Source organism: Zootermopsis nevadensis, unplaced genomic scaffold, assembly GCF_977971745.1.
Source record: "Zootermopsis nevadensis isolate Lab colony 2312 unplaced genomic scaffold, Znev_1.0 Znev_ptg000010l, whole genome shotgun sequence".
Taxonomy (NCBI): domain Eukaryota; kingdom Metazoa; phylum Arthropoda; class Insecta; order Blattodea; family Termopsidae; genus Zootermopsis; species Zootermopsis nevadensis.
In genome coordinates, this window is record NW_028259142.1 from 14,296,062 (window position 1) to 14,318,985 (window position 22,924).

A 22,924-nucleotide genomic window follows, 5' to 3' on the forward strand; every position below is an offset into this window, starting at 1 on the left:
CGCGGTCTGGGCCTCACACGGTCTCTGACGTGCCGTCTCTGAGAAGCCCAGTTATTGCTGTGAACACGTAAGGCAGAGATCGAGACGGGCATAGACACCACTGGTCACATACGTGTCCTGCAAAGGCCGGTTGGTGCAGACACCGAGGCAGCTAGCAATTGGGAGAGATGGAGTCCGAGTCCAGCAGAGACATAATGAAGCATTCACCGAGGCTGACATGCATCTCTTGGGGAGAGTTTAGAAAAAATTTGAAAATTTTCAAAATTTACGAAAAATCTAAAAATGCTGGAAATTGTCTGAAAAGCGCACAAAACCGAAATTTTTTGAAAATTTAGAAAAAAAATTTCAAGGTGGAATTTTTCAAAATATTTTGTTTTATGCGCTTTTCAGACAATTTCCAGCATTTTTTGGTTTTTCGAAAATTTTCGAAATTTCTTTCAAAATTCTCCACAACTGATGGAAGCAGAACCGTTCGCTCTCGCACTGTCTCGGATGTACTGTGTGTCTAACGAACGCGGTCTGGGCCTCACACGGTCTCTGACGTGCCGTCTCTGAGAAGACCAGGTATTGCAGTCAACACGTAAGGCAGGGATCGAGACAGGCATAGACAGGGTCGGTCACATACGAGTCCTGCAAAGGCCGGTTGGTGCATACACCGAGGCAGCTAGCAATTGGAAGAGATAGAGGCCGAGTCCGGCAGAGACAGGATGAGGCTTTCACCGAGGCTGGCATGCATCTCTTGGGGAGAGTTTAGAAAAAATTTGAAATTTTTCAAAATATTCGAAAAATCAAAAAATGCTGGAAATTGTCTGAAAAGCGCACAAAACCGAAATTTTTTGAAAATTTAGAAAAAATTTTAAAGGTGGAATTTTTCAAAAAAAATTGTTTTATGCGCTTTTCAGACAATTTCCAGCATTTTTTGGTTTTTCGAAAATTCTTTCAAAATTCTCCCCAACTGATGCAAGCAGAACCGTTCGCTCTCGCACTGTCTCGGATATACTGTGTGTCTAACGAACGCGGTCTGGGCCTCACACGGTCTCTGACGTGCCGTCTCCGAGAATCCCAGGTATTGCAGTCAACACGTAAAGCAGAGATCGAGACGGGCATAGACACAATCGGTCACATACGTGTCCTGAAAAGGCCGGTTGGTGCAGACAACGAGGCAGCTAGCAATTGGAAGAGATAGAGGTCGAGTCCGGCAGAGACAGGATGAGGCATTCACCGAGGCTGGCATGCATCTCTTGGGGAGAGTTTAGAAAAATTTGAAAATTTTCAAAATTTTCGAAAAATCAAAGAATGCTGGAAATTGTCTGAAAAGCGCACAAAACCGAAATTTTTTGAAAATTTAGAAAAAAAATTTAAAGGTGGAATTTTTCAAAAAAATTTATTTTATGCGCTTTTCAGACAATTTCCAGCATTTTTTGGTTTTTCGAAAATTTTTGAAATTTCTTTCAAAATTCTCCCCAACTGATGCAAGCAGAACCGTTCGCTCTCGCACTGTCTCGGATGTACTGTGTGTCTAACGAACGCGGTCTGGGCCTCACACGGTCTCTGACGTGCCGTCTCCGAGAATCCCAGGTATTGCAGTCAACACGTAAGGCAGAGATCGAGACGGGCATAGAGAGGGTCGGTCACATACGTGTCCTGCAAAGGCCGGTTGCTGCAGACACCGAGGCAGCTAGCAATTGGAAGAGATAGAGGCCGAGTCCGGCAGAGACAGAATGAGGCATTCACCGAGGCTGGCATGCATCTCTTGGGGAGAGTTTAGAAAAAATTTGAAAATTTTCAAAATTTTCGAAAAATCAAAGAATGCTGGAAATTGTCTGAAAAGCGCACAAAACCGAAATTTTTTGAAAATTTAGGAAAAAAATTTAAAGGTGGAATTTTTCAAAAAATTTTGTTTTATGCGCTTTTCAGACAATTTCCAGCATTTTTTTGTTTTTCGAAAATTTTCGAAATTTCTTTCAAAATTCTCCCCAACTGATGCAAGCAGAACCGGTCGCTGTCGCACTATCTCGGATGTACTGTGTCTCTAACGAACGCGGTCTGGGCCTCACACGGTCTTTGAGAAGCCCAGGTACTGCAGTCAACACGTAACGCAAAGATCGAGACGGGCATAGACACGGTCGGTCTCATACGACTCCTGCAAATAGCGGTTGGTGCAGACACCGAGGCAGCTAGCAATTGGGAGCGATGGAGACCGAGTCTGGCAGAGACAGAATGAGGCATTCACCGAGGCTGGCATGCATCTCTTGGGGAGAATTTAGAAAAAAATTGAAAATTTTCGAAAAAACAAAAAATTCTGGAAATTGTCTGTAAAGCGCACAAATCCGAAATTTTTTGAAAATATTGAAAAAAATGGTTAAGGTGGAATTTTTCAAAAAAATTTGTTTTATGCGGTTTTCAGATAATTTCTAGCATTTTTTTTGGTTTTCGAAAATTTTCGAAATTTCTTTCAAAATTCTCCCCAACTGATGCAAGCAGAACCGTTCGCTCTCGCACTGTCTCTGATGTACTGTGTGTCTAACGAACGCGGTCTGGGCCTCACACGGTCTATGACGTGCCGTCTTTGAGAAGACCAGGTACTGCAGTCAACACGTAAGGCAGAGATCGAGACGGGCATAGACATGGTCGGTCACATACGAGTCCTGCAAAGGCCGGTTGTTGCAGACACCGAATTAGCCAGCAATTGGGAGAGACAGAGACCGAGTCTGGCAGAGACATAATGTGGCATTCACCGAGGCTGTCATGCATCTCTTGCGGAGTGTTTAGAAAAATTTGAAAATTTTCGAAAAATCGAAAATTGCTGGAAATTATCTGAAAAGCTCACAAAACCAAATTTGAAAATTTTGAAAAATTTTGAAAGTGGAATTTTTCAAAAAATTTGTTTTGTGCGCCGTTCAGACAGTTTTTTTCTTGTTCAAAATTTTGCTTAATAGATATCTAGTAAGGCGTGTATCGACTGTGCGCGGCTGCTGCGCGAGGCTTTGTTCGTTGCTTTGCGCGCAAATTCGATACCATGTTGCCACGCTTGGCAGAACGAACACTGTCGCTCTCGAACTTGGCGCGCGTCGAGCCAAATTGGAGCGGTTCTTTGTCCCGCGGCAATGGGATTTCAGCGTGCTGTTCTCTCTCAGTTGAGACAGTCTTGTGGCGTTCCGTCGTAGCAAAATGGAGAATGAAATGTGTGTAGCTCTCATACATATTAATAAATCTAAAGAGGTGTTGTGAAATTCAAAAAATTTTAATTACCATAACAAAAGTAAACTCTTGGCTCGATCAATGAGGTTATGTGTTCGAAATCCGATAATGACGTTCGAGTAAATTTTTTAACTGTATCCTCCACTAATTCAAATGTCATATTTCCATATTGCACTCGCTGACGATACAATTCCTTAATCCACCAACGCACTTTTCGTTTCGGTTTCTTATTTGCTTCCATAATGTTGAACATCAACATAAAGGCAGCCGTTGCACGTGCTGTATTCATGGTGATCTTGCGAGAACTGACGAACAGCTTCGATCAACAGCCGAACACGGCTGCCGCGCTCGATGCTGGTAACCTCGAACACGGATTTAAACAATAAACGAACGAACGAGTTTGCCGCGCACGAACAGCTGCGCGCGGCAGCCGCGCGCAGTCGATACACGGCTGTAGAATCGATCTCTGCGGGACCAGGATCTACTACACGTGGTCTCTGCATGGCTCGGTCTCTATTTCATCCGATCTCCGCCGCAATTAGTGTCATCTTCACACGATCTACGCCGTACTCGGTTTCTGCCTCACATGGTCTCTGACGGGCTCGGTCTTTGCAAGGAGGGCCCTGCAGTGTTCGTGTCATACAGAGAAAATTTCTAGCAGAGAGTCTTGCTGAGGCAGAGTCCGTCAGTTACACGGTACTGCAGAGGCGGTATTCGACAGAAACCGATTCTGGAAGAAATGGTTAGGAAGAATTTTGAAAAATTTCAGATTTTTCGAAAAATTAAAAAATGCTGGAAATTGTCCAAAAAGCGCATAAAACTATTTTTTTAAAAATATTAATTTAAAAAAAAATTAAATTGTTTCGTCAATTTTTTTGGTTTTGTGCGCCGTTCAGACAGTTTCCAACAATATTTGATATTTTGAAAATTTTGAAATTTTTTTCAAAATTTTGCCTAACCGATATCTAGCAGAGTCGATCTCTGCGGGTCCAGGCTCTACCACACCTTGCCTCTGCATGGCTGGGTCTCTACCTCAACCGGTCTCTGCCGGACTCAGTCTCATCCTCACACGATCTACGCCGAACTCGGTTTCTGCCTCACACGGTCTTTGACGGTCTCGGTCTTTGTTGTAATGTTTTACTTTTTTGTAGGTTGTATTAGGTTAGGTCATATTTATGACAAGGACACGCCTATATCTACCCTAGAGTATGCCGAACAGTGGCGTTTGATATTTCAAGGTCATTTATATGCATGCAATTTTGTACTGAACGGTTAATCTGTGAATGGCCATATACATATCGAGTTGAAGTAATGGTTAATTCATTGTCATGTCCAGTGAGACAATAAAGAGTATGTCAAAAGTAGCAGCATGTCTTTGGAGAATTGTAACCGTTTTACGTGCTACGAAAATATGCTGATATCAGCAGATATCTTTAGTGTGTATCATCAAGTTTTGTTTGTTTGTTTGTTGTAGTACTTTACAATGCCGCTGAGAACGCTTCTGAACTGTGGAAATGAAAATGGAGACTTATATTCTCGAGGAAAGAGCACAATGCGTGTTCTCGTTCGAAGAAACGAAGAGTGCAACTTAATTTTAGCAAGATGGTGCACCTCCTCACTTCTGTCCAGATGTTGAGCATATTTGGATCTCCACTTCTCAGGTCGGTGGATTAACCGAGCATGTCCAATCGCTTGGCCACCTCGTTCACAGGATCTCACACCAGCATATCTTTTCCTGCGTGGATACACTAAGGATCATGTTTATCACCCACCCTTACCCAACGATCTTAGAGAATTACGGAAGAGGATTCGTTTGTTCGAACCAGAACACACATTACACGGTTACAGTTCTCCAAAGATGTGCAGCTACTTTTGACTTACCTGTACATAGTTCTGACCGTAATTCATTGTGTTACTTATTGCTATTTCTTACCTTACAATTCTGTTGGGCTCGTAACCAGAACTAGCTACAATAATGACTTTAGGTTCTGCATGTTCTATGCGTGCCCGAACCTCACGTGCTGCGAAACCTACAACAAAGAAACTATACTTCAGGATCTGTAGCAAAATTCGAGTAGGTAAATGTGTATCTGAGTCATTCTTCATCAAGAACGGTCTAAAACAAGGAGATGCTTTATCTCCTTTGCTCTTTAACTTGCGCTAGAATACGCCAGCAGGAAAGTCCAAGATAGGCAGGAGGGTTTGCAGTTGAATGGGACACATCAGTTATCGGCATATGCTGGTGATGTTAATTTATTGGGAGACGACATAAATACAATGAGGAACACAGACGTTTTACTAGAGGCTAGTAAACAGGTGGGTCTAGAAGTAAATTCAGAAAAAAACTAAATACATGTTAGTATCTCGTCAGCAGACAGGCGGGCAGAATTATCTTAGGGTGGCCAATAAATCCTTTGAAAGTGTTACAAAGTTCAAATATTTGGGAACAACAATAACAAATCAAAATGATACTCATAAGGAAGTTAGGAGGAGACTAAATCCCTGAAATGCTTGCTACTTCTCTGTTCAAAATATTTTGTCTTCCCGTCTGATTTCTAAGAACCTGAAAATTAAAGTATACAAAACAATAATTTTGCCTGCTGTTTTGTATGGGTGCGAAACATGGTCTTTCACTCTGCGGGAGGAGCATAGACTGCAGGTGTTTGAGAATAGGGTGTTGAGGAGGATATTTGGGCCTAGGAGAGAAGACTACATAATGTCGAACTTAAAAATTTATACTCCTCCCCCAGCATTGTCAGGGTGATTAAGTCGAGAATAATGAGATGGGCGGGACATGTAGCGCGCATGGATGGGACAAGAGGTGTGCACCGGGTACTGGTTGGGAAACCTGAAGGGAAGAGACCGCTGGGGAGACCTAGACGTAGATGGGAGGATAATGTCAGGCGGGATCTATGGGAGATAAGAGTTGAAGTAGACTGAATTTTGTTGGCCCAGGACAGGGGTCCGGTGGAAGGCCTTTTTTAACTCGGTGATGAACCTTCGGGTTCGGTAAGCCATCTAGTTAGTTAGTTAGTATTATAGTGCATCCATTATGACGTAATTACTGTCAGACATTCAGCAGACAGGTCAAATTCTGGCGAACATGTTACATTTGTTACACTTGCATACATTTTATAACTTGTTATTTTCTTCCATCCACACCTTGGCGTCCCAAATTGCTTTTTTCTTTCGGGTTTTCCTACTAAAATTGTGATGAATATTTTCAACTCTCACATATGTATACTATGCCAAGTTTAATTGATTCTCCTTGATAATGATTATGATATTTGGTGGACAGTTCAAAGTGTATACAAACCACAAAGTTCCTTGTTATGTATCTTGTATCTAAAATTTCTGACTTAACCTTGTACACAATAAAACAAGTAAAAGAGAACATACCACCAAACACCACAGAATGTATAGCTCCAAGTCTGACAGTTGCCAGCATGGCTATAATGGCCTCGGGTATCATAGGCATGTAGACAAGAACTCTGTCTCCACGAGAGACACCCATCTTGGCCAGCGCTCCAGCCAGTCGTGATACCTGGTGACGAGAAATTGTGAATTTCTGAGCTTTGTCTTTATACCTTTCAAACTGTCGTGACAAATACATGGAACTTCATTCATGGGTTTCAAACTTAAATGCATTCCTTATGCTACACAGCATTTTAAGAGAAGAAATTAGAATGATTTGTACATAGCTGAAAACAAGGAATGAATTCGCTCTTTTACTGCTCCAAATTTAAACTTTTCTATTCGCAGTATCTTGCGTTTAGAGCATTTGTTACTCTGTTAACTGGAACAGTATCTGCACTGTGTCACAGGCTTTGCATTTGCAATAGTAGTTGCTTATAGATAAGAATGACTAATGATAAATCCATTAAAAGGAATGGGTATGATACGATGGTCCCACACACGACGGTGCTAACCGTGCAAAAGTGGAATGCATAAGAAATGGAATAATATTGTATATATCAGTGTAAATGTGTGGACTTGGTTAAACTGACTCAGGACAGGGTGCAGAGATTGACTCTGTGAAAACGTTAAAAGAGTATTTGGGTTCAATAGTTCAGTGATAATCACCTTTTTTAAGAACTCTACTTCATGGAATTAGTTAAAATATTTTATTAATATTAATTATGAAAAAAATTCTTGATTATTTATACAAGTTTCTGTGCACATGATGTAACACATCAATCACTTTTCTTGTAATACAGAGACCCTAAACCTTGGGCATGTTAGATACTGGAATCAATAAAAAAATGTTTGAAAGATAAGAATACACTTTATATCTTAATTGCGTCATGTTTGTGTTATATCAATACATATATTTATTTTTCCAGTCTATACACAAAACTTGTTTTAAAATAATGTTGTTAAAATTATTTATAACATTTACAATATAAATTGCATTATGTTATATTTTATGGCGCTTTTCTGTGTCGTTACATTTATCACAGCGCTTTTGATTTCGACGACATGTTTCGATGTTTACCACATCATCATCAGGCTTATCAATTCATATATTTTTAAAAACTATTGTACATTTGTGCATTGCGTTTATTGATTTTTAATTTTCAGTCTGCAGTTTATCGTCTGTGGATATCAGACGTCCGACACATCACAATACAACCTGATAATGAACATCAAAATGCATACTCCAAATCAAGATGAAGACTGAAAATTAAAAATCAATAAACGCAATGCACAAATGTACAATAGTTTTTAAAAATATATGAATTGATAAGCCTGATGATGATGTGGTAAACATCGAAACATGTCGTCGAAATCAAAAGCGCTGTGATAAATGTAATATTATACGACACAGAAAAGCGCCATAAAATATAACATAATGCAATTTATATTGTAAATGTTATAAAAAAATTTAAACAACATTATTTTAAAACAAGTTTTGTGAATAGACTGGAAAAATAAATATATGTATTGATAAGAATACACTTACAGGATTATTTCATCTTAAGATACTTCAGACAATATTATGAATGAAAATGCTTACTTTGTCTTGTAATTCGAGGTAAGTGACGTGTCTGACGCTCTTTGTAACGGGGCTGTCGTGAATGAGGGCCACCTTTTCACCATGTCCAGCCAGAACATGTCTATCCACAGCGTTATAACAAGCATTCAGCTCTCCTCCCACAAACCTGAGAAAGGAAACAAATTGAGCCCTCAGTTGATCCCCTCTGGACTGACAGTTCCTCTCGTACTTTTATTTTCCCATTATAAGTAGGAGGGGCTTCTGTACGTGTTATGTAACAACGAAATCGAGCTTGTAAATACAGAACCAACTCAGTATAAACCTGTAAGACGTATCTTAGTTGAATCCTGTCTGGCGATGACATTCCAGTTAAAATTCTCACACAAATAATTCACAGAATATTATAATATAGACATAGTTCGTTCGGGATCATCTTATAAACCGAGAAGGCCCCTGAGAACGAAATGATGAAATAATCACTTATTCGTGTAATTTATAATGTACAAATAGGCCTACAAACAATTTTAAAACAACTCTTGCTAATTTTTCTGTAGTTGACTTCTCATATAGTGACCCCCCCCCCCCAAACAAATCATGAATACACACAAGTTACTTAATTGTTCCAACTAAAAAAATTAATTTTCTGTGAACAAAAATTCCACAAAGTCTAAAGGTTTCTGGCAGTGATGGTCATATTCTGTAAAAGTGGTATTTTGGACCTTGTCAATGATCTATATTTGAAATAAATCACGTTACAAAAGCGGGATTTTCTTCCATCTTTAGAGAAAAAAAAAACACGGACAGAAGAACTAGGTGGTGAGCTAGCCTCAGATCTGGTCTCGGGGGTAGGACTAAGGGTTTCTGTCCTCCTCTTTATTTACCTGAAGACGGAAGAAGGCCCAGCTTCAGAAACGTGATTTCACTTAAATACAGACCATGGACAAAGTCCAAAATACCACTTTTATAAAAACTCGATATTTCAGATCTGTGACTTCATTTCCACTTCACACCACTTCTTTTATCTTTACATCCCTTAAATACGTTAATTATTACCATAAATACGGTCGCCAGTCCGTCTCATGCTTGTAAAAGTCACCAGAACTTGACCCAAAGTTTATTTTATTTACAAAAAAATAACAAAACATGCAAGGCGTACGACTATGAAGGCAAGAAAGTAAGGAAAATCAGAAAATAAGTATGGACAGATTTTTACAATTTCACTCCGCATCCTTTAATTAGCAAGGTCCTGGTGTTACGCGGTGCAGCCTCTGCGTAAAGATCTCAACTAAATAAAATAATTATACAGAGTGATTCAAAAGGTTAGAGCCAAACTTAAGGAGCGTATAGTGGGACTCAGAGAGAACAACTTTCGAATAGGAATCCATGTCCTCCGAAGTTATCCTGAGTCAGTCGAGGTCATTGAAGGTAGGGAAGTCTGATAACATACCTGTTGTAAATTTGGTTTGTAAGATTGCTAATGTAATCCTTGTACATTAATAAAAAAACAAAAATTAAGCTAGTAGGAGAATAGCAAAGTACAAATAACAAATAAGAACAACAAGTATAATATACATAGGTTCTATTACGAAAACTGTTTTGTTAGTCAACATATTCAAACCAAGGCACACAGAGGGCATACGCTAAGCTCAAGTAGAGTCCAGTGATGGGTTCTTGTAAACATGGAAATGATCAGTAGGGTTCCATAAAAAACAGAGAATTTTTGATCAGATGAGCGATTAACGGCTTCTAAATGACGACTCTATTCCACGGAGTTACATGTGGATAATTGCTGTATTTCACACTCCCCATTTTTGGACAATGTTTTAATTTTTGTTTTCATCTAAATCCTTCTACTTTGGCCACAATATTTGGCCTCTTTAAAAATGTTCGTCTTTTACTTCCTATAACAATTTTTTTCAGAAATTCTTCTGCTTGATTTAGAACTTTGGACTACTATTTTTAGACTTTTCGGTTTGCTATGACCCTTTCTTTTAGCATTATTCAAAATCTCTGACTTCACCATTTCTGTTTTCTAAACTTGTCATTTATCAGACGTCGTTTATCCATTCCAACTTTTAGAAGTATTTTCAGAATTTTTTACCATTCCGACTTCTGTATATCGACCCTTAACTGTACAACAGAAGAACACTTTTATATAATATGAATTTTAATGCCTGCTTTAAGAAACGCCTTGTCCGTATTCAATGTCTGATAAAAATTTGACTCCACTTGCCAGAACTAGATTTCCCACTTGGTCGGCAGAATGTCTCATTTTCTGGGGTTATAAAACAACATGAAAGCATAGAACGACACGGGAGGATTAATTTTCAAACTAGCTGAATGTCTCGAAGTACCGACGATCGTCGTCAAGTACAGGATTATTTTCAGGTGGGGGGGGGGGGGGGGGGGAGAGAAGCGAAAGTCTGCTCCTGACGAGAATCGAACACAGATCGTCTGAACCGCAGGATAATCACTGGACTGACTGAGCTACCCGGCTCCACGACAGTTAGCGTGCGTTGAGTGCAAACAGAGAAACAGAGGAAAGAAGGAAAGAAAGAAAGAATAAAAATAACGAAAGAAATATCCCATTTCAGACAAATCTGGTTCCTTCAGATTTTCTAATCAAAATTCTGTATGCATTTTTTATCTATCTGATGCTTGCTACTTGCCCACAAAAGCCACATGTACCTTTTGATAAAATGATAGTTTCATTTTACGTTGAGGAGTTGTTCACTGCCTGTCAAATTTCTAAGATGAAATGCTGCCCCTTATCAGTTATCTGCGACTGCTTATTCACTAGTATTTGCAGCTATGCTCCATCCTGAATTCATAATAGATCGTTAAAATTACGGGGATGTCATAAGGCAGGTCTACAAGGCGTGTATCTAGAATCGATTGAAGGTTGTGAGTCTAGTAAAATTATTTATCTGCACTGTCCCCGTGGATACAGACATCTACAGCTGGATGAGTGTTTCTGTCCGCTGACTAGAACAGCCAGTACCCCGATCGTACACATTTACCACTGCTCCAAAATCTCAGAGCACTTCTGAACTCCTAGACAGTGGACAAGGTCACAGACTTAAAAACTTAACGCAGCAACATCTTTGAGACAGCAGTGAACCCTAACAGTCGAGGTAAAGTGGTTAAATTAATTAATAACGTGCCAGATATACAAAAAGTACAGCAGTCATTCTTTGATCACACTAAATATTCAGCATCGAATTCCAGGGTAATTCGTGAACGCTGAATAGGAAAGGATATGTAAGGAAGCGGGCATAGCTTATTTTTACGATCGCATCCTGTAATTTTTATCCAGGGACTACGGAAACCTACGAAAAATTTTAATCAGCATAGTCTAAATCTAAACCGAATTTCGAACCAAGGACCCCAAAATACGAAGCTGGAGAGCTAACAATTCAACTGCAACCTTATTTTATTATACATAGGCGTATCAACGAACCACTAAATAAACGTAGTTTATGGGTGGTTCTCTTATTATGCCTGACTTAATCAGGATTAATAATGGAAAGGTTTGAAGTTTTACTTTCATTTACATGTTGCATTCTGAGCCACAACAGTGTCAGAAGTTCTTTGAGTGGGTGTCGTTAAAAGCTCATGTATGGAGAAAAGTAGGCCCACAGTCTACAGAATTAGCCTTTGATACTCGGATCAGCAGTGAGGATGGAGTGGGTGTTATGAACGCCTACATATAAATCTCAGTCAATGGGGTTTCGAAACTGCAAAGAATATTTTCAGAAAAATCTTTAACTTTGAAACCAAACAACTTATATTTCAAAACTTGTTCAACAAACGTAACATTCGTTTATGCAAAGTAACCTGTAAGATTCTGTGAGTCTTATTATGACCGTCGAATAGTTATCACTTCCTATAAGGGAAATCACGAGTTCAAATCTCGGTTCACAGATCGGCTATTCTGAGGCTTTTCTTTAATTTCCTCAGCTCCTCCAGGAAAGTTCCTGGACAGTACCTTAAATTTGGCCACGACGGCTTCCTTCCACATCCTACCCAATTCGCAATTTCACAGGCGGTTAGCCGCTGGCTTCTCATTGTGGAGACCAAGATTCGCTCTAAGATCAGCCTACGTGGGATTTCTGTTGGACAAAATGGCACTGGGACACTCCTTCTCTGAGGCCATAAGTTTTCCACTGTCGGTATTATTCCACTGTTGCTTAATATTCACTCATGTATCATCTGGGCGATGAACAATGGACCCTTTTTAAGGTCGCAGTTCTACAGAGACATAGTCTTATTCCATCATAGCAATAAAATTCATTATTCAATATTTATTTTATTATTCAAAGACATATTATCATAGTAATTAAAAGCGTTGTTAAATAAACCAGAAAGAGACGTCATTTTTGTAGACTCTGTTTTGGTGTAAATAAACATTTATGCGCCTGAATATTTTGTTCCTCATAATGTCATCTATTTACTGTGACTCGCCGCGTTTTGGGACCAATTAAACACCTTTTTTATTCTGTACGGTTTTTTCACGTCTCACGAGTAACGGGCCGCAGAATTTATCCAGTTCTGAAACCGTACAGCTTCTGACTTCAGGAAAATTAGTGCTTCAGAAATGAGGGTCATTTAAAGGACAATTAATATAAAATAATAATTTTATGGATTTGAATTTCTCACTGCGGTGAAAATGTCCGTGTTGGTCTTGTGGCTTGTGACAAGTATGTACCACCGTTTCGGAGAAAAGTGTCCACCTACCTACAGGTCCACAAGACGTTACAAGCACGAATTTTAATTTATTAAAAGTTTATTTGTTCTGTGTACTTTTCACTTATCGCCAGCAAATTGAACATGTCAGCCTTATAGCTATTAACATGATCACATACTCACCATTTCGTGAATGGTTCATTTGTGTTGTCCAAAACCTTTTCCCATGGCTTTGTCCACGTAACACATTGTCCAACCTCCGCCCAGAATTTTTCGGGTTCTTCCAAAGATCTTTTGAATGATTCTTGGTACTTCTGATTCTGGTCTAACGTTTGTTTTAGTATGAATTCTGAAATATTGAGAAAAAAAAACGTACAGAACAGCACAACATAGGAACATGTGATAAAAATATGATATATTTAAAAGATTTCCAAATGTTACTCGTATATTAAAATGTATGTTACAATTTCATTATGACAACAAAGGTATCATTCATAATAAAGCGAAATTTTAACGGTGGTTTGGGTGGATGCTTGATTGTTCCTTCGTGACTGGAAAAAATCCTTTCCGAACGCATTTTGATAAATCTTTTAACAATTTGCTTCGTCCGTAGTGAGCCAGTCACTTGATTAAGTGAAAATATCATCTGTAAGCACATAGTAACAGAGTGCAGTCACGTTCAGAAATGAAGGCGTGGAATGAGGCATAGGATGAAGGAAAAGGGAAAGTGATAAAGAATACCAGCAGCAGAACAAAATATAGACTGATGTTTTCAAGAAAGAGTGTAAAACAGTTGTTGCGCAGAACTTCATAACAAAAAATTGAGAGGCGTTGAACATTCAGTGTGTATATACGTGCAGGCACTTGCACGTTCCACACTCGATACCTTTGGAAATATATCTTTTGACGTGACAGAAGAAATACCCACTCTAAATTGTTTTGAATGTGTGCACTGTGAAAGAACGTTCTCTTTCACAAGAGTTCTGTAGATGGAGACCATATCTACATTTTCGTATGTCGTCAGTAGTAAGTCGAAGTAAGTGGGAAAATATTTCAACTGTTATTGAACAAATCAGCTTAATATTCAGCATCTAAAATATTACTGCATTGTATAGACATTACAGACGATCATGGACGTATATTAATTCCACAATTTTCCAGCACAGTGAGTTATTTATTAGCCACGTGAAATCAAGTGATAAATTACACAGCATACTGAGTAAGAACTTTATGAAAGATTTTTTTCGACAAGGGTACCAGTTTTTAGTAGGAGGAAAGCGTTAACATGTTTTGGTGAATGGGAGGATATTCAAAACCAAATGTAAGGCCACATGCAGTCCGTGTGTCGCGAGTTGGACATCCCTGACTTTAAGATTGTGAAGGAACTGAACTTTAGGGGGTTTTCTACGACTCGTCAAAATTACACTCAATTTCGATATAAAACTCTTTTCCAGTTAATCTGTTTTTAATTTGCTAGACATAGTTGATCCATGCAATTTTTAAGTAAATCTAGTTTCGAAACTTCTTGAAAATAGTTCGTATTAAATGCATAAGTTTTTCCGAGGTTAATTCTGAGACTGTACTAACGAACATAAGAAGTATGATACAAGATCTGAGAATTATAAAATTCGAATTGACAGAATTTTGGTGTTACTTCTAACATTTCAACATATTATAAGCCAGTCCACATGAGTGTAAATAGTCAAGACGCTATAATTAAACATAAATTTAACAGAATTACCAGCGTTTCCGCAGGTTCTTAAGGAGATTAATGGGACAGTACTTCAAAATTGGCCACAGCAGCTTCTTAAATTTAAATATCTCCTGATACATCGTATCCTGTTTCTTAGCAATTGAAACAGCGAGTAACCAACAACTGTGAACAGAGATGATCACGACGTTGCAGCAATTTATTGAAAACGATGCGCAAGTCAACAATTTAGGTCGTGTCATGACTGAGGCGGTCGGTCGCCGGTTTCTTTCCGCAGATATTTGGATTCGCGCCATTCAGCACACCTGGGATTTATGGTGGACAAACTGGCACTGGGAAGGACTTTCCTATCAGATCTTCGATTATACTCTTCTTAACTGACTTCAATACATTGGAAAACTAAACGTTGTTGCGCGGCAATGTTCGCTTGGCACTCGAGACAACACGTCACTTGTCAAGCCATATTTAATTTCAACGGTCACAGTTCATGAGAATCATTGATATTTTTATGTCAGTGCACTGCCTTGGGGAACTTACTTCCTGTTTCGCCAATGTACTGCTCAGCCCGGGGGTACAGGGTGTTTGAAAAGTAACTCCTTGCATTATTTTCCTTATAAAAAGCTAAAACATTTTGCGAATAAAGAAAGGTATCTTAATACTGCACATCACTTTATGTAATTTAATACGGAATATCCTACACCTCCTCATATTCACGTACTTTTTACCCACATTTCTATGTGCCATTTTGAATTGAGACCTCGCTCTGAGGTTTACCACTGTCCTTTCACCTGAAAAATGGCAGGGAAATGCCGGGAGGCCAAGCCGTTGGAAGTAAGCGTGAGGGGGGGGGGGGTTGCTAGTAGTGGGGCAAAGCCGTTGAAGGAAAGGCCCATGGGCCAAGTACGGGAGGTAAGCATTGTGGGCAATTCCTCAAAGGGGGACAAGCTTAAGGGGGCAAAGGCCTGGAGGGAACAAGCCCCTGGCGGCCTCTGTGGGGTCTCTAGGGGATAGCTGAAGAACGCCATAGACAGACAATTGTGGATGGGATCTTGACATATTCTCTTCGCTTACACTAAAGCGTAGTTACGAGTAGAAAATCAATCCAAGTTTCGTAAATGTAATTTAGACTGGCAGATACGCTGACCGTACCAATTAAAGCTTTACAACCTAAAATTTAAATATTTCAAAGAGAATAAGGTACAAGAATTGCTAGAACAGTGAAATTCAGGGGGTATTGATGGACTGGACATTTAATGTGGGAGGGGAGATTTACAGTACGCATATACTTCAGGTGGGGAAATATCAGATACGCTATTATTCTTCCCGGTCAAATTCCGAATAAAACTTCTCACCGATACAAGTCAGAAGCATCATTGCTAACCAAACCTTCCTGACTTTCTCCCTAAACGAATAAATGACAATGGACCGGCTTTATAATTGGCCGTGATAGTTACCTCGATTTGGTGTTGTCAGCTAATACCACATTTAACCTACTAAAACGGACAGAACGAAGGGAATTTCAAAGAAAGAAAACAAACAAGAGAGACAGAATTGAGGAAAGCGAGAAAAGCAGAGAAAATGAAGGAGTTGTTATGTGCGGGCAGGCGGACAGACAGATAAGGCGACATATCTGAGAACAAAAGTGGAAAAGGTCACTTGAGGGATCGTGAAAAAAATTGGCAAAATAACATTATGATGACTCTTAGGAAAGTGGATTAAATTGGCTCAGGATTGTTGTGTATCTAAAGCCAAGCTGCGGTATTATCGATGTTGAACCTTTACGTTGTGCTGTCAGATATTTAGCTAGTCAGATCTTACCTTCCAGTTCTGCAGGGTCTCGTAGACTGAATTTAGGTCTTCTCATTTGTTTCTTGAATACATCGTTAGTTTTCCCTTTGCCTGCCAGGAGGTCTGGCACGATGCAGTCACCATTTACAGGTGTTAACATGATGTGATTCTTCTCAGTCTTCAAACGTTTCTACCAAAAGCAAGGTGCAACCAAGAATTCAGAGCCAAGTAAATAAGCAGTCTAGCAGCACTTTACGTCTAAAAATAAGAACATATTACAAAAAATAAAGTAGGTTCTGCATAATGCAAATATAAACAGACTTAAAGTTAGAATTTTGTTTAATAAATGCTAGAATTTTAATTACATCACTAACTGGTTCAACTGAATCCACATTATCAAATCCAGCCTCATACGGTGTTCTGTGTCGTAACATTCTAATGGGTGTTATTGCAAGTATATTTATTGCTTTACCTATCCCGGCCACATGCTTGACTCATTGTAATCACGCTAACAAAACAAGGAAGAGATTCTTATTATGTGCTAATCTTTTATTCCCACTGAGTTAACCTCTAACTAGCTGGAAGGCTTTGTTGTCTCGGCTGTACAATGACAGGAATGAATGTCATTCTGTTTGGTCCTACGTGAAAGAAAGGGTTATAATGCCTACAAAAACAAGTCTCGTTTCCACCGGTTAATCGTTAATAGTGAACATAATTTACCACATTCAACTACGTATGAGATCTGAAGTTTTCATGGCGGTGAAGCTGTCGGTGTTGGTAACTTTCTATGATTGATGTAGATTGGCCCAGATTCGAGACCAGAAGAATGCATTATTTGTGCGTCGAAGAACTGATCGTCATGTCAAATATTTTCTGGTTCCAAACTCTCTGCACGAAATTTGCAACAATCTGTCCTAAACGCACACGACAATTTTCTTTACGTGATTCTCCTTTCAGTAACATAAGATTGTCAAATTACGTTTGATTAAAAATTTTCCAGTCTGAAGTTCTTATATTCTCACTACCAATTTCGTTTAACGTTTAACACATTGCCTAATTTATTCGCCCTTAACGCGTTGCATGTCGAGAGGGAAGTATGAAATTATAAGTCAGCGGTTACTAACCCTTTTTTATTCGTGTCCCAAATTAAGGTTTTGGCCAACCAGTCTTTAATTTAATAACTTTTCCCATCTCATCTCCGTCTCTACAACCCAGAAATTAATAACATATACTTAATAAAACTGGGTACGGCATTTACTATAAAATAAAAGGACCAGTTAACCGTTAAATAATAAATATTAAGTAACTACAGCCGTGACAATGGAGTTTCGAAATTACGCACAAACCATTTTACATCGGCTGGTACCTTCTGAGCAGATAAAATATAAAAGAAAGACGACAGAAGACATTAAAAAATAAAAATATGCAACAGACAGTGTGAACCTTAGTTTTGCACCCATCACTTGGCTTCCATACTTTGTCAATAGATGGAGCCACAGGGATTTGAGATTGCCAATAATCAATCAGCATGCGCATTTCTGCCTTCATCCTCACCCCACCCCTAATATTTCAAGCGTCACCTTTCTACCTTCACTGCCTTGCCAAAATAATATTTCAACCAAGATTCGGATTTTGTTCAGATACTTGGCTACCCACTCAAATTAGAATAGCGACGAAAAAAATAATAAACACGATAATTCAAATACACAAACATTTTTATCAACATTTCTTATAAAGGTAACCAAGAATCCTGCGACCTCGGAACAGTTTCAAAATAAAATTTGAGACAAGTCTATTAGTTTCTTTTTACAAGTCTGTCCTTCCGCAACTGAAGCAAAACTGATGCCATGTTTTGATCAAACTCCGTACGATGGAGCTACACTAAATGTTGATGCTATATTTTTATCTTGCTTTAATTTAGCTAATTTTAAGGCCACATTTGAACGCTTACTTGCATCTTTTGAGTATTCTGAGAGATTTAGACAGATTCTTATACACAACAAATAACATTCACTATATTAATTTTAAGGGTCAGCTAAAATGTATTCCACATAAAATTGTTCATTGTCAGGACTTTTTCCATCGTCTGTTCTTTAAAACCACGACGTTTCGGAGGCTGGTTCTGTCTCCGTCTTCAGGTGAGAGGTACCTACTCTGTTGTGTCCCTTAGACAGAGCTAGTCTCTGTCACTGGACTGGCTCTAAGTGACCCAACAGAGCAGGTACCTCTCACCTGAAGACGGAGACAGAACCAGCCTCCGAAACGTCGTGGTTTTAAAGAACAGACGATGGAAAATGTCCTGACAATGAATAATTTTATGTGTAAACTACCGTAAAAATCCTTTAGAATTAAAATGTATTTGTCTTATATTGCTAGATATTATCAAAGGAACGTGTTTTGAATAAAAGTCATAAGTATATAAAAGACATGTGTTATATCTTGTTATTTGCAAGACGGCATACTGACTTTCAGCAAGTCATTAATTTATTAGCATAGCGTATTAATTGTGCGCTATCGAAAGCGTTGACAAGCCTCCTGCTATCATTAAACTGTGTACCTGATATTTGTTACATTAACAACGAATTTAATATATGAAAACAGTAGACAGACATCTTGAGTAAACGAATCAAATTTAATGACGCGCCCTCCCCTGCTTATTAATTTTGATACGATAAAAACAGAATTCACTTGAAGACGCACAGTAATTTTCAACTGTACGTTGTTAATAATTTATATAAATTTGAATAAAAATATGTTTTAGACGAATGCATTCGTTCTGTCTTGTAGATAATTACATTTCGGATGAGTATCTTTGACATTTAACGTGAATGGTCAAGAATTTGTGTATATTATAAATATCAACAACAGACACATAAAAAATATATTTATCTACTAACATGACACTTACCTCACTTTGTATCCAATTAATACACCATTTTGCACTGCTTAAATAAATTAGCTGGACTAAAATTTTAAACTGTATCTTGTAATTCTAGTTGACAGCAGTGGGCAAGTTAAACGTTCTTGAAATTATCTTCGATACATTTACGAATATATAACTACACTGAGATATTTACTCGTTAAAAAACGCTGCGGAAGTTGTATAATACCTTTTACACACTATGAATGTCTTACTCCAATCCCACACTTTAACAACAGTGAAAATGACCCATCGCCACTGCGTACCTTTATAAGCAGCCCCCCCATTTTCCCACGTCTATCACTCATGAATAAACACGACGTATGTAAAGTCAATGCTATGACGAAGACAGAATGGCCGTCTTGGAACATTCAGGATAATAACAGTAATCAATAATCACTTGAGAGTCTCTTTGTCAAAGGAAATTTTATTTTAAACTAGTCAGTTCGAAGTTAGTATTAACTACAGACTGCAAACAAAAGAAATAAATTAATTTTATAATAAAAATATTTTTAAGGTATAAATTGATTCTTCAGCGTGGATAATATTCTGTCATTCAATAATGCACTACGTTTTTTTACAAAGTGGAAACTGTATCTTTACTTCAATTATTAGTGAAACTTATGTAATTTGTTCTACACATTACATCAATTAAGAAATTGATGTATAAGAAGTAATGGTGCCCAATATATCAGTGAAGGAGCTCTTAAGAGCCTCGGCGGCTAGATTAAAATTTACCAAAGTGTACGTCCTATGGACTGCGAAATAAAGGTATGTCTAATATATTCGTCTGTACGCCCTAGTGTCATGAAGCTAACCATTTACATAAAATAACGCACGCAGTATTACTATTATTTTGTTACTAAAATTGTTTGAATAAAAATTTCCTTGGATATTTTCCATCGTCTAGTAAAATAATAAAATAGAAAACGACGTTTCGGAGATGGGGCTCTATCTCCGTCTTCAGGTACCTACTCTGTTGGGCCCAATAGATAGAGCTAATGTCTATCTCCGGAAAAGTAAAAAAGTGAAAGTCCAGGAATATAAGAAGATCTCCACACCATCCGTGTAAAAAGACAACACGATCCAAAACAAATTAAAAAACAAATATAAAATTAGGCTCCTATAATGGAAGTAATGAAAACCAGAGTCCAGAAAACCACGAAACCAAAAACCGACCAAGACAGTAAATGAATAAAATATAAATAGTTGACACTCAAATAGTTACACGCGAGAAAAGCCAAAAGCCAAATAAAAGCAAAGACTCACAAAAGGTGGAAATAAATACTATATATGACCATTAAGTTGAAACACGCTGCACAACTTTGACTTCTTCCGAGATGACCGCAATCCAAATACGAGATAAGTCCAAACTAGGCTAGCTGATAGGATTGGCTAGTAACGCCATAAATTACACTGAAACATGAGACAACTCGCTCGTTCATGACCTACATTATTACGTTTTAACTTCAATGGTAATTCGAAATAGCTCGTTTCACAGCTCTGGTAAACATGATCGTAAGACTATATATTTTTACATACATAAGAGTGATAGAAACTTTCCAACGAGCGCTTGTACATCCCTAATTCCTTCCGTTTATTCATAATTTCGATTAATTTACAGAACAGGCATAATAAACCTCCCATTTTAGAGGTGGCCAAGGTTCTTCAAGGACTGAACAGCCACGGAGTAAGTAATTATGTTTACGAATAAACATAAAATAATGATAATCGTACATCTTGTTACAGGAATATTTTACCAAATTTTATTATATTTCATTGAAATAATTCTTTGTGCATCGCAAAATTTTATCCGTCACTGAACTATATATTTTGTCTGATTCCCACATTAGCGAAATCGTGTTTCAGCTGGAGGCCAATGCACAGAACCTGAGTAACTCGCGGCGGCCGTCATAGATTTGGTATGGTTCCCAACTCAGTTCTCGAATTGGACAAGATGTGCGGCCCTAGATGTCCTAATTTAAAGTTTCTGACGTGAAATTAATCTTAGAAAGAGCACCGGTGTTAACTTAAACTAAAGCTTGAGGTTGGAATCAATAAAAGCAGGCGGTTGTGTGGGATTTCAAGTTCTGACAGCGGCAAGCATAAAAATTGCTGTCTTGTGGGTTTTTGCATCGGTAAACTTCTACCAGACCACAAGGCGCAACAACCCAGAAGACATTGATCTTCATAGGCGTTTATGGGTTTTCCTTAGTAAGAACATCTCTTTTTTAAACGATGTATATAGTAAACATGCCTGACGCGATTTTAGCGTAATATATAACGCACTAAGATATTAATAAATTGACTTCATCGCAGTCATCGCCTGATACGTCATCGTTGTCATCCTAACACTTGCACTTTTATTGTTTTCAAGAGGACCAGCAACTTCTAACTCCGCTTTGGCGAGAACGAACGCAGTACTAGGTCCCTTCCACAAGTTAATCGTCCTGATAGGAGGGAAGTGTTTTAGATACGTGAAGTGCTAATTAATGTTGCTGATACAGGAAGCTCCCAATGCTCTTTGGCAATCTGACGTGGAATTAATTTGAGAAAGAGTATCTGTGTTAAGTCGGCTGACATTCTGGGGTCACCCCTCACGATAACGTCACGTTATGATGTCTGACGTCAGTAGGAATAAAGTGGTTTGAGGAGGGATTTTGCGCTGAAATTAAATAAACTATATATGTATGTGGGAATGAGATACACTAGTCACTAACAATCATCCATCCGTATAGTTATTAACCCGTTCATCCGCGTATATTAAATGTGTAAATTCATCAATAACTCAACATTAATGATAACATGTGAAAGTCTTGTTGCGATTAAGTGCAAATAATTGTTTCCGTACGATAAGTTGCTTCAGTACAGAATAAACAGCCGATCCGGCGTTTCGAAACAGTAGCAGGGTGTTCTGAAACAAACGCTCAATCTCGTAAGGGTGGTTTCGGTGATAAAATGTAAGGTGACAATGTTCTGTGACGAAATTACACCCGACTTCCACTTTCCGAGTGAAAACCTTTATAACATGACGTAAGAAATCCCGCTGATTTTGTATCAATGAACGAGAACAGTCATTTTCAGACTCGCCACCGTGAAAGCCTCAAATCCTACAATGAAACCATTGGTTCCACAAACGGCACGGATTTTCTTGAATGTATGAACGTGTTATTAAATTCTCAACGAGTTTGGTCTATGGAGATGTACAGAATTTCGTTGGAAAACGGTCACTTGAAAGCCCGAAGATAAATTTAACGCAGATGTTAAAATAATAGGTTGCGAGGCTGGGGCGTGGATATAACTGACTCATTACAGTGCGCAACGGCCAGTCAAAACAGCTGTTTTGTCGTCTCGTAACAAACAGCAACATGTGGATATAATTTGATATAATTTATGGGAAAACAACATAATTTATGCGGAAATTTAAAAAAAATCATATAGGAAGCAACATGAATTAATTAGAAGGTAGACGCTATCTTAAGTGTGAACACTTGGGGTCTTTACGGGAGAAATTTTAAAATAAGGTGTTCAGATTCACTGTCACGTACTACTGTTGTCACACTAAAGTCTGTTTCAAACAGGATTTAAGCTAATTTGGACTTCAAGATAAAGTCAATTTAGA

General features: G+C 38.4%; 1 protein-coding gene across 3 annotated transcripts in view; it reads right to left on the minus strand.

The window, feature by feature from the left end:
- The window catches only part of LOC110841476 (acyl-CoA synthetase short-chain family member 3, mitochondrial), a 58,097-nt gene extending 38,549 nt beyond the window's left edge, over positions 1-19,548 (minus strand). Inside the window, exons 1-6 of one of the 3 annotated variants that reach the window (XM_022087083.2) lie at positions 19,291-19,548; positions 16,413-16,572; positions 13,067-13,232; positions 8,219-8,363; positions 6,601-6,745; positions 5,135-5,231 (exon numbers count right to left, since the gene is read on the minus strand). In XM_022087083.2, coding sequence (XP_021942775.1) covers positions 5,135-5,231; positions 6,601-6,745; positions 8,219-8,363; positions 13,067-13,232; positions 16,413-16,542 — 683 coding nt within the window. In that variant the 5' untranslated portion in view covers positions 16,543-16,572; positions 19,291-19,548. Of the gene's footprint in view, positions 1-5,134; positions 5,232-6,600; positions 6,746-8,218; positions 8,364-13,066; positions 13,233-16,412; positions 16,641-16,747; positions 16,832-19,290 lie in introns of those variants that run through there. The other 2 variants (XM_022087082.2, XM_022087080.2) reach the window with 2 other exon arrangements.
- Between the last annotated feature and the right edge of the window lie 3,376 nt (positions 19,549-22,924).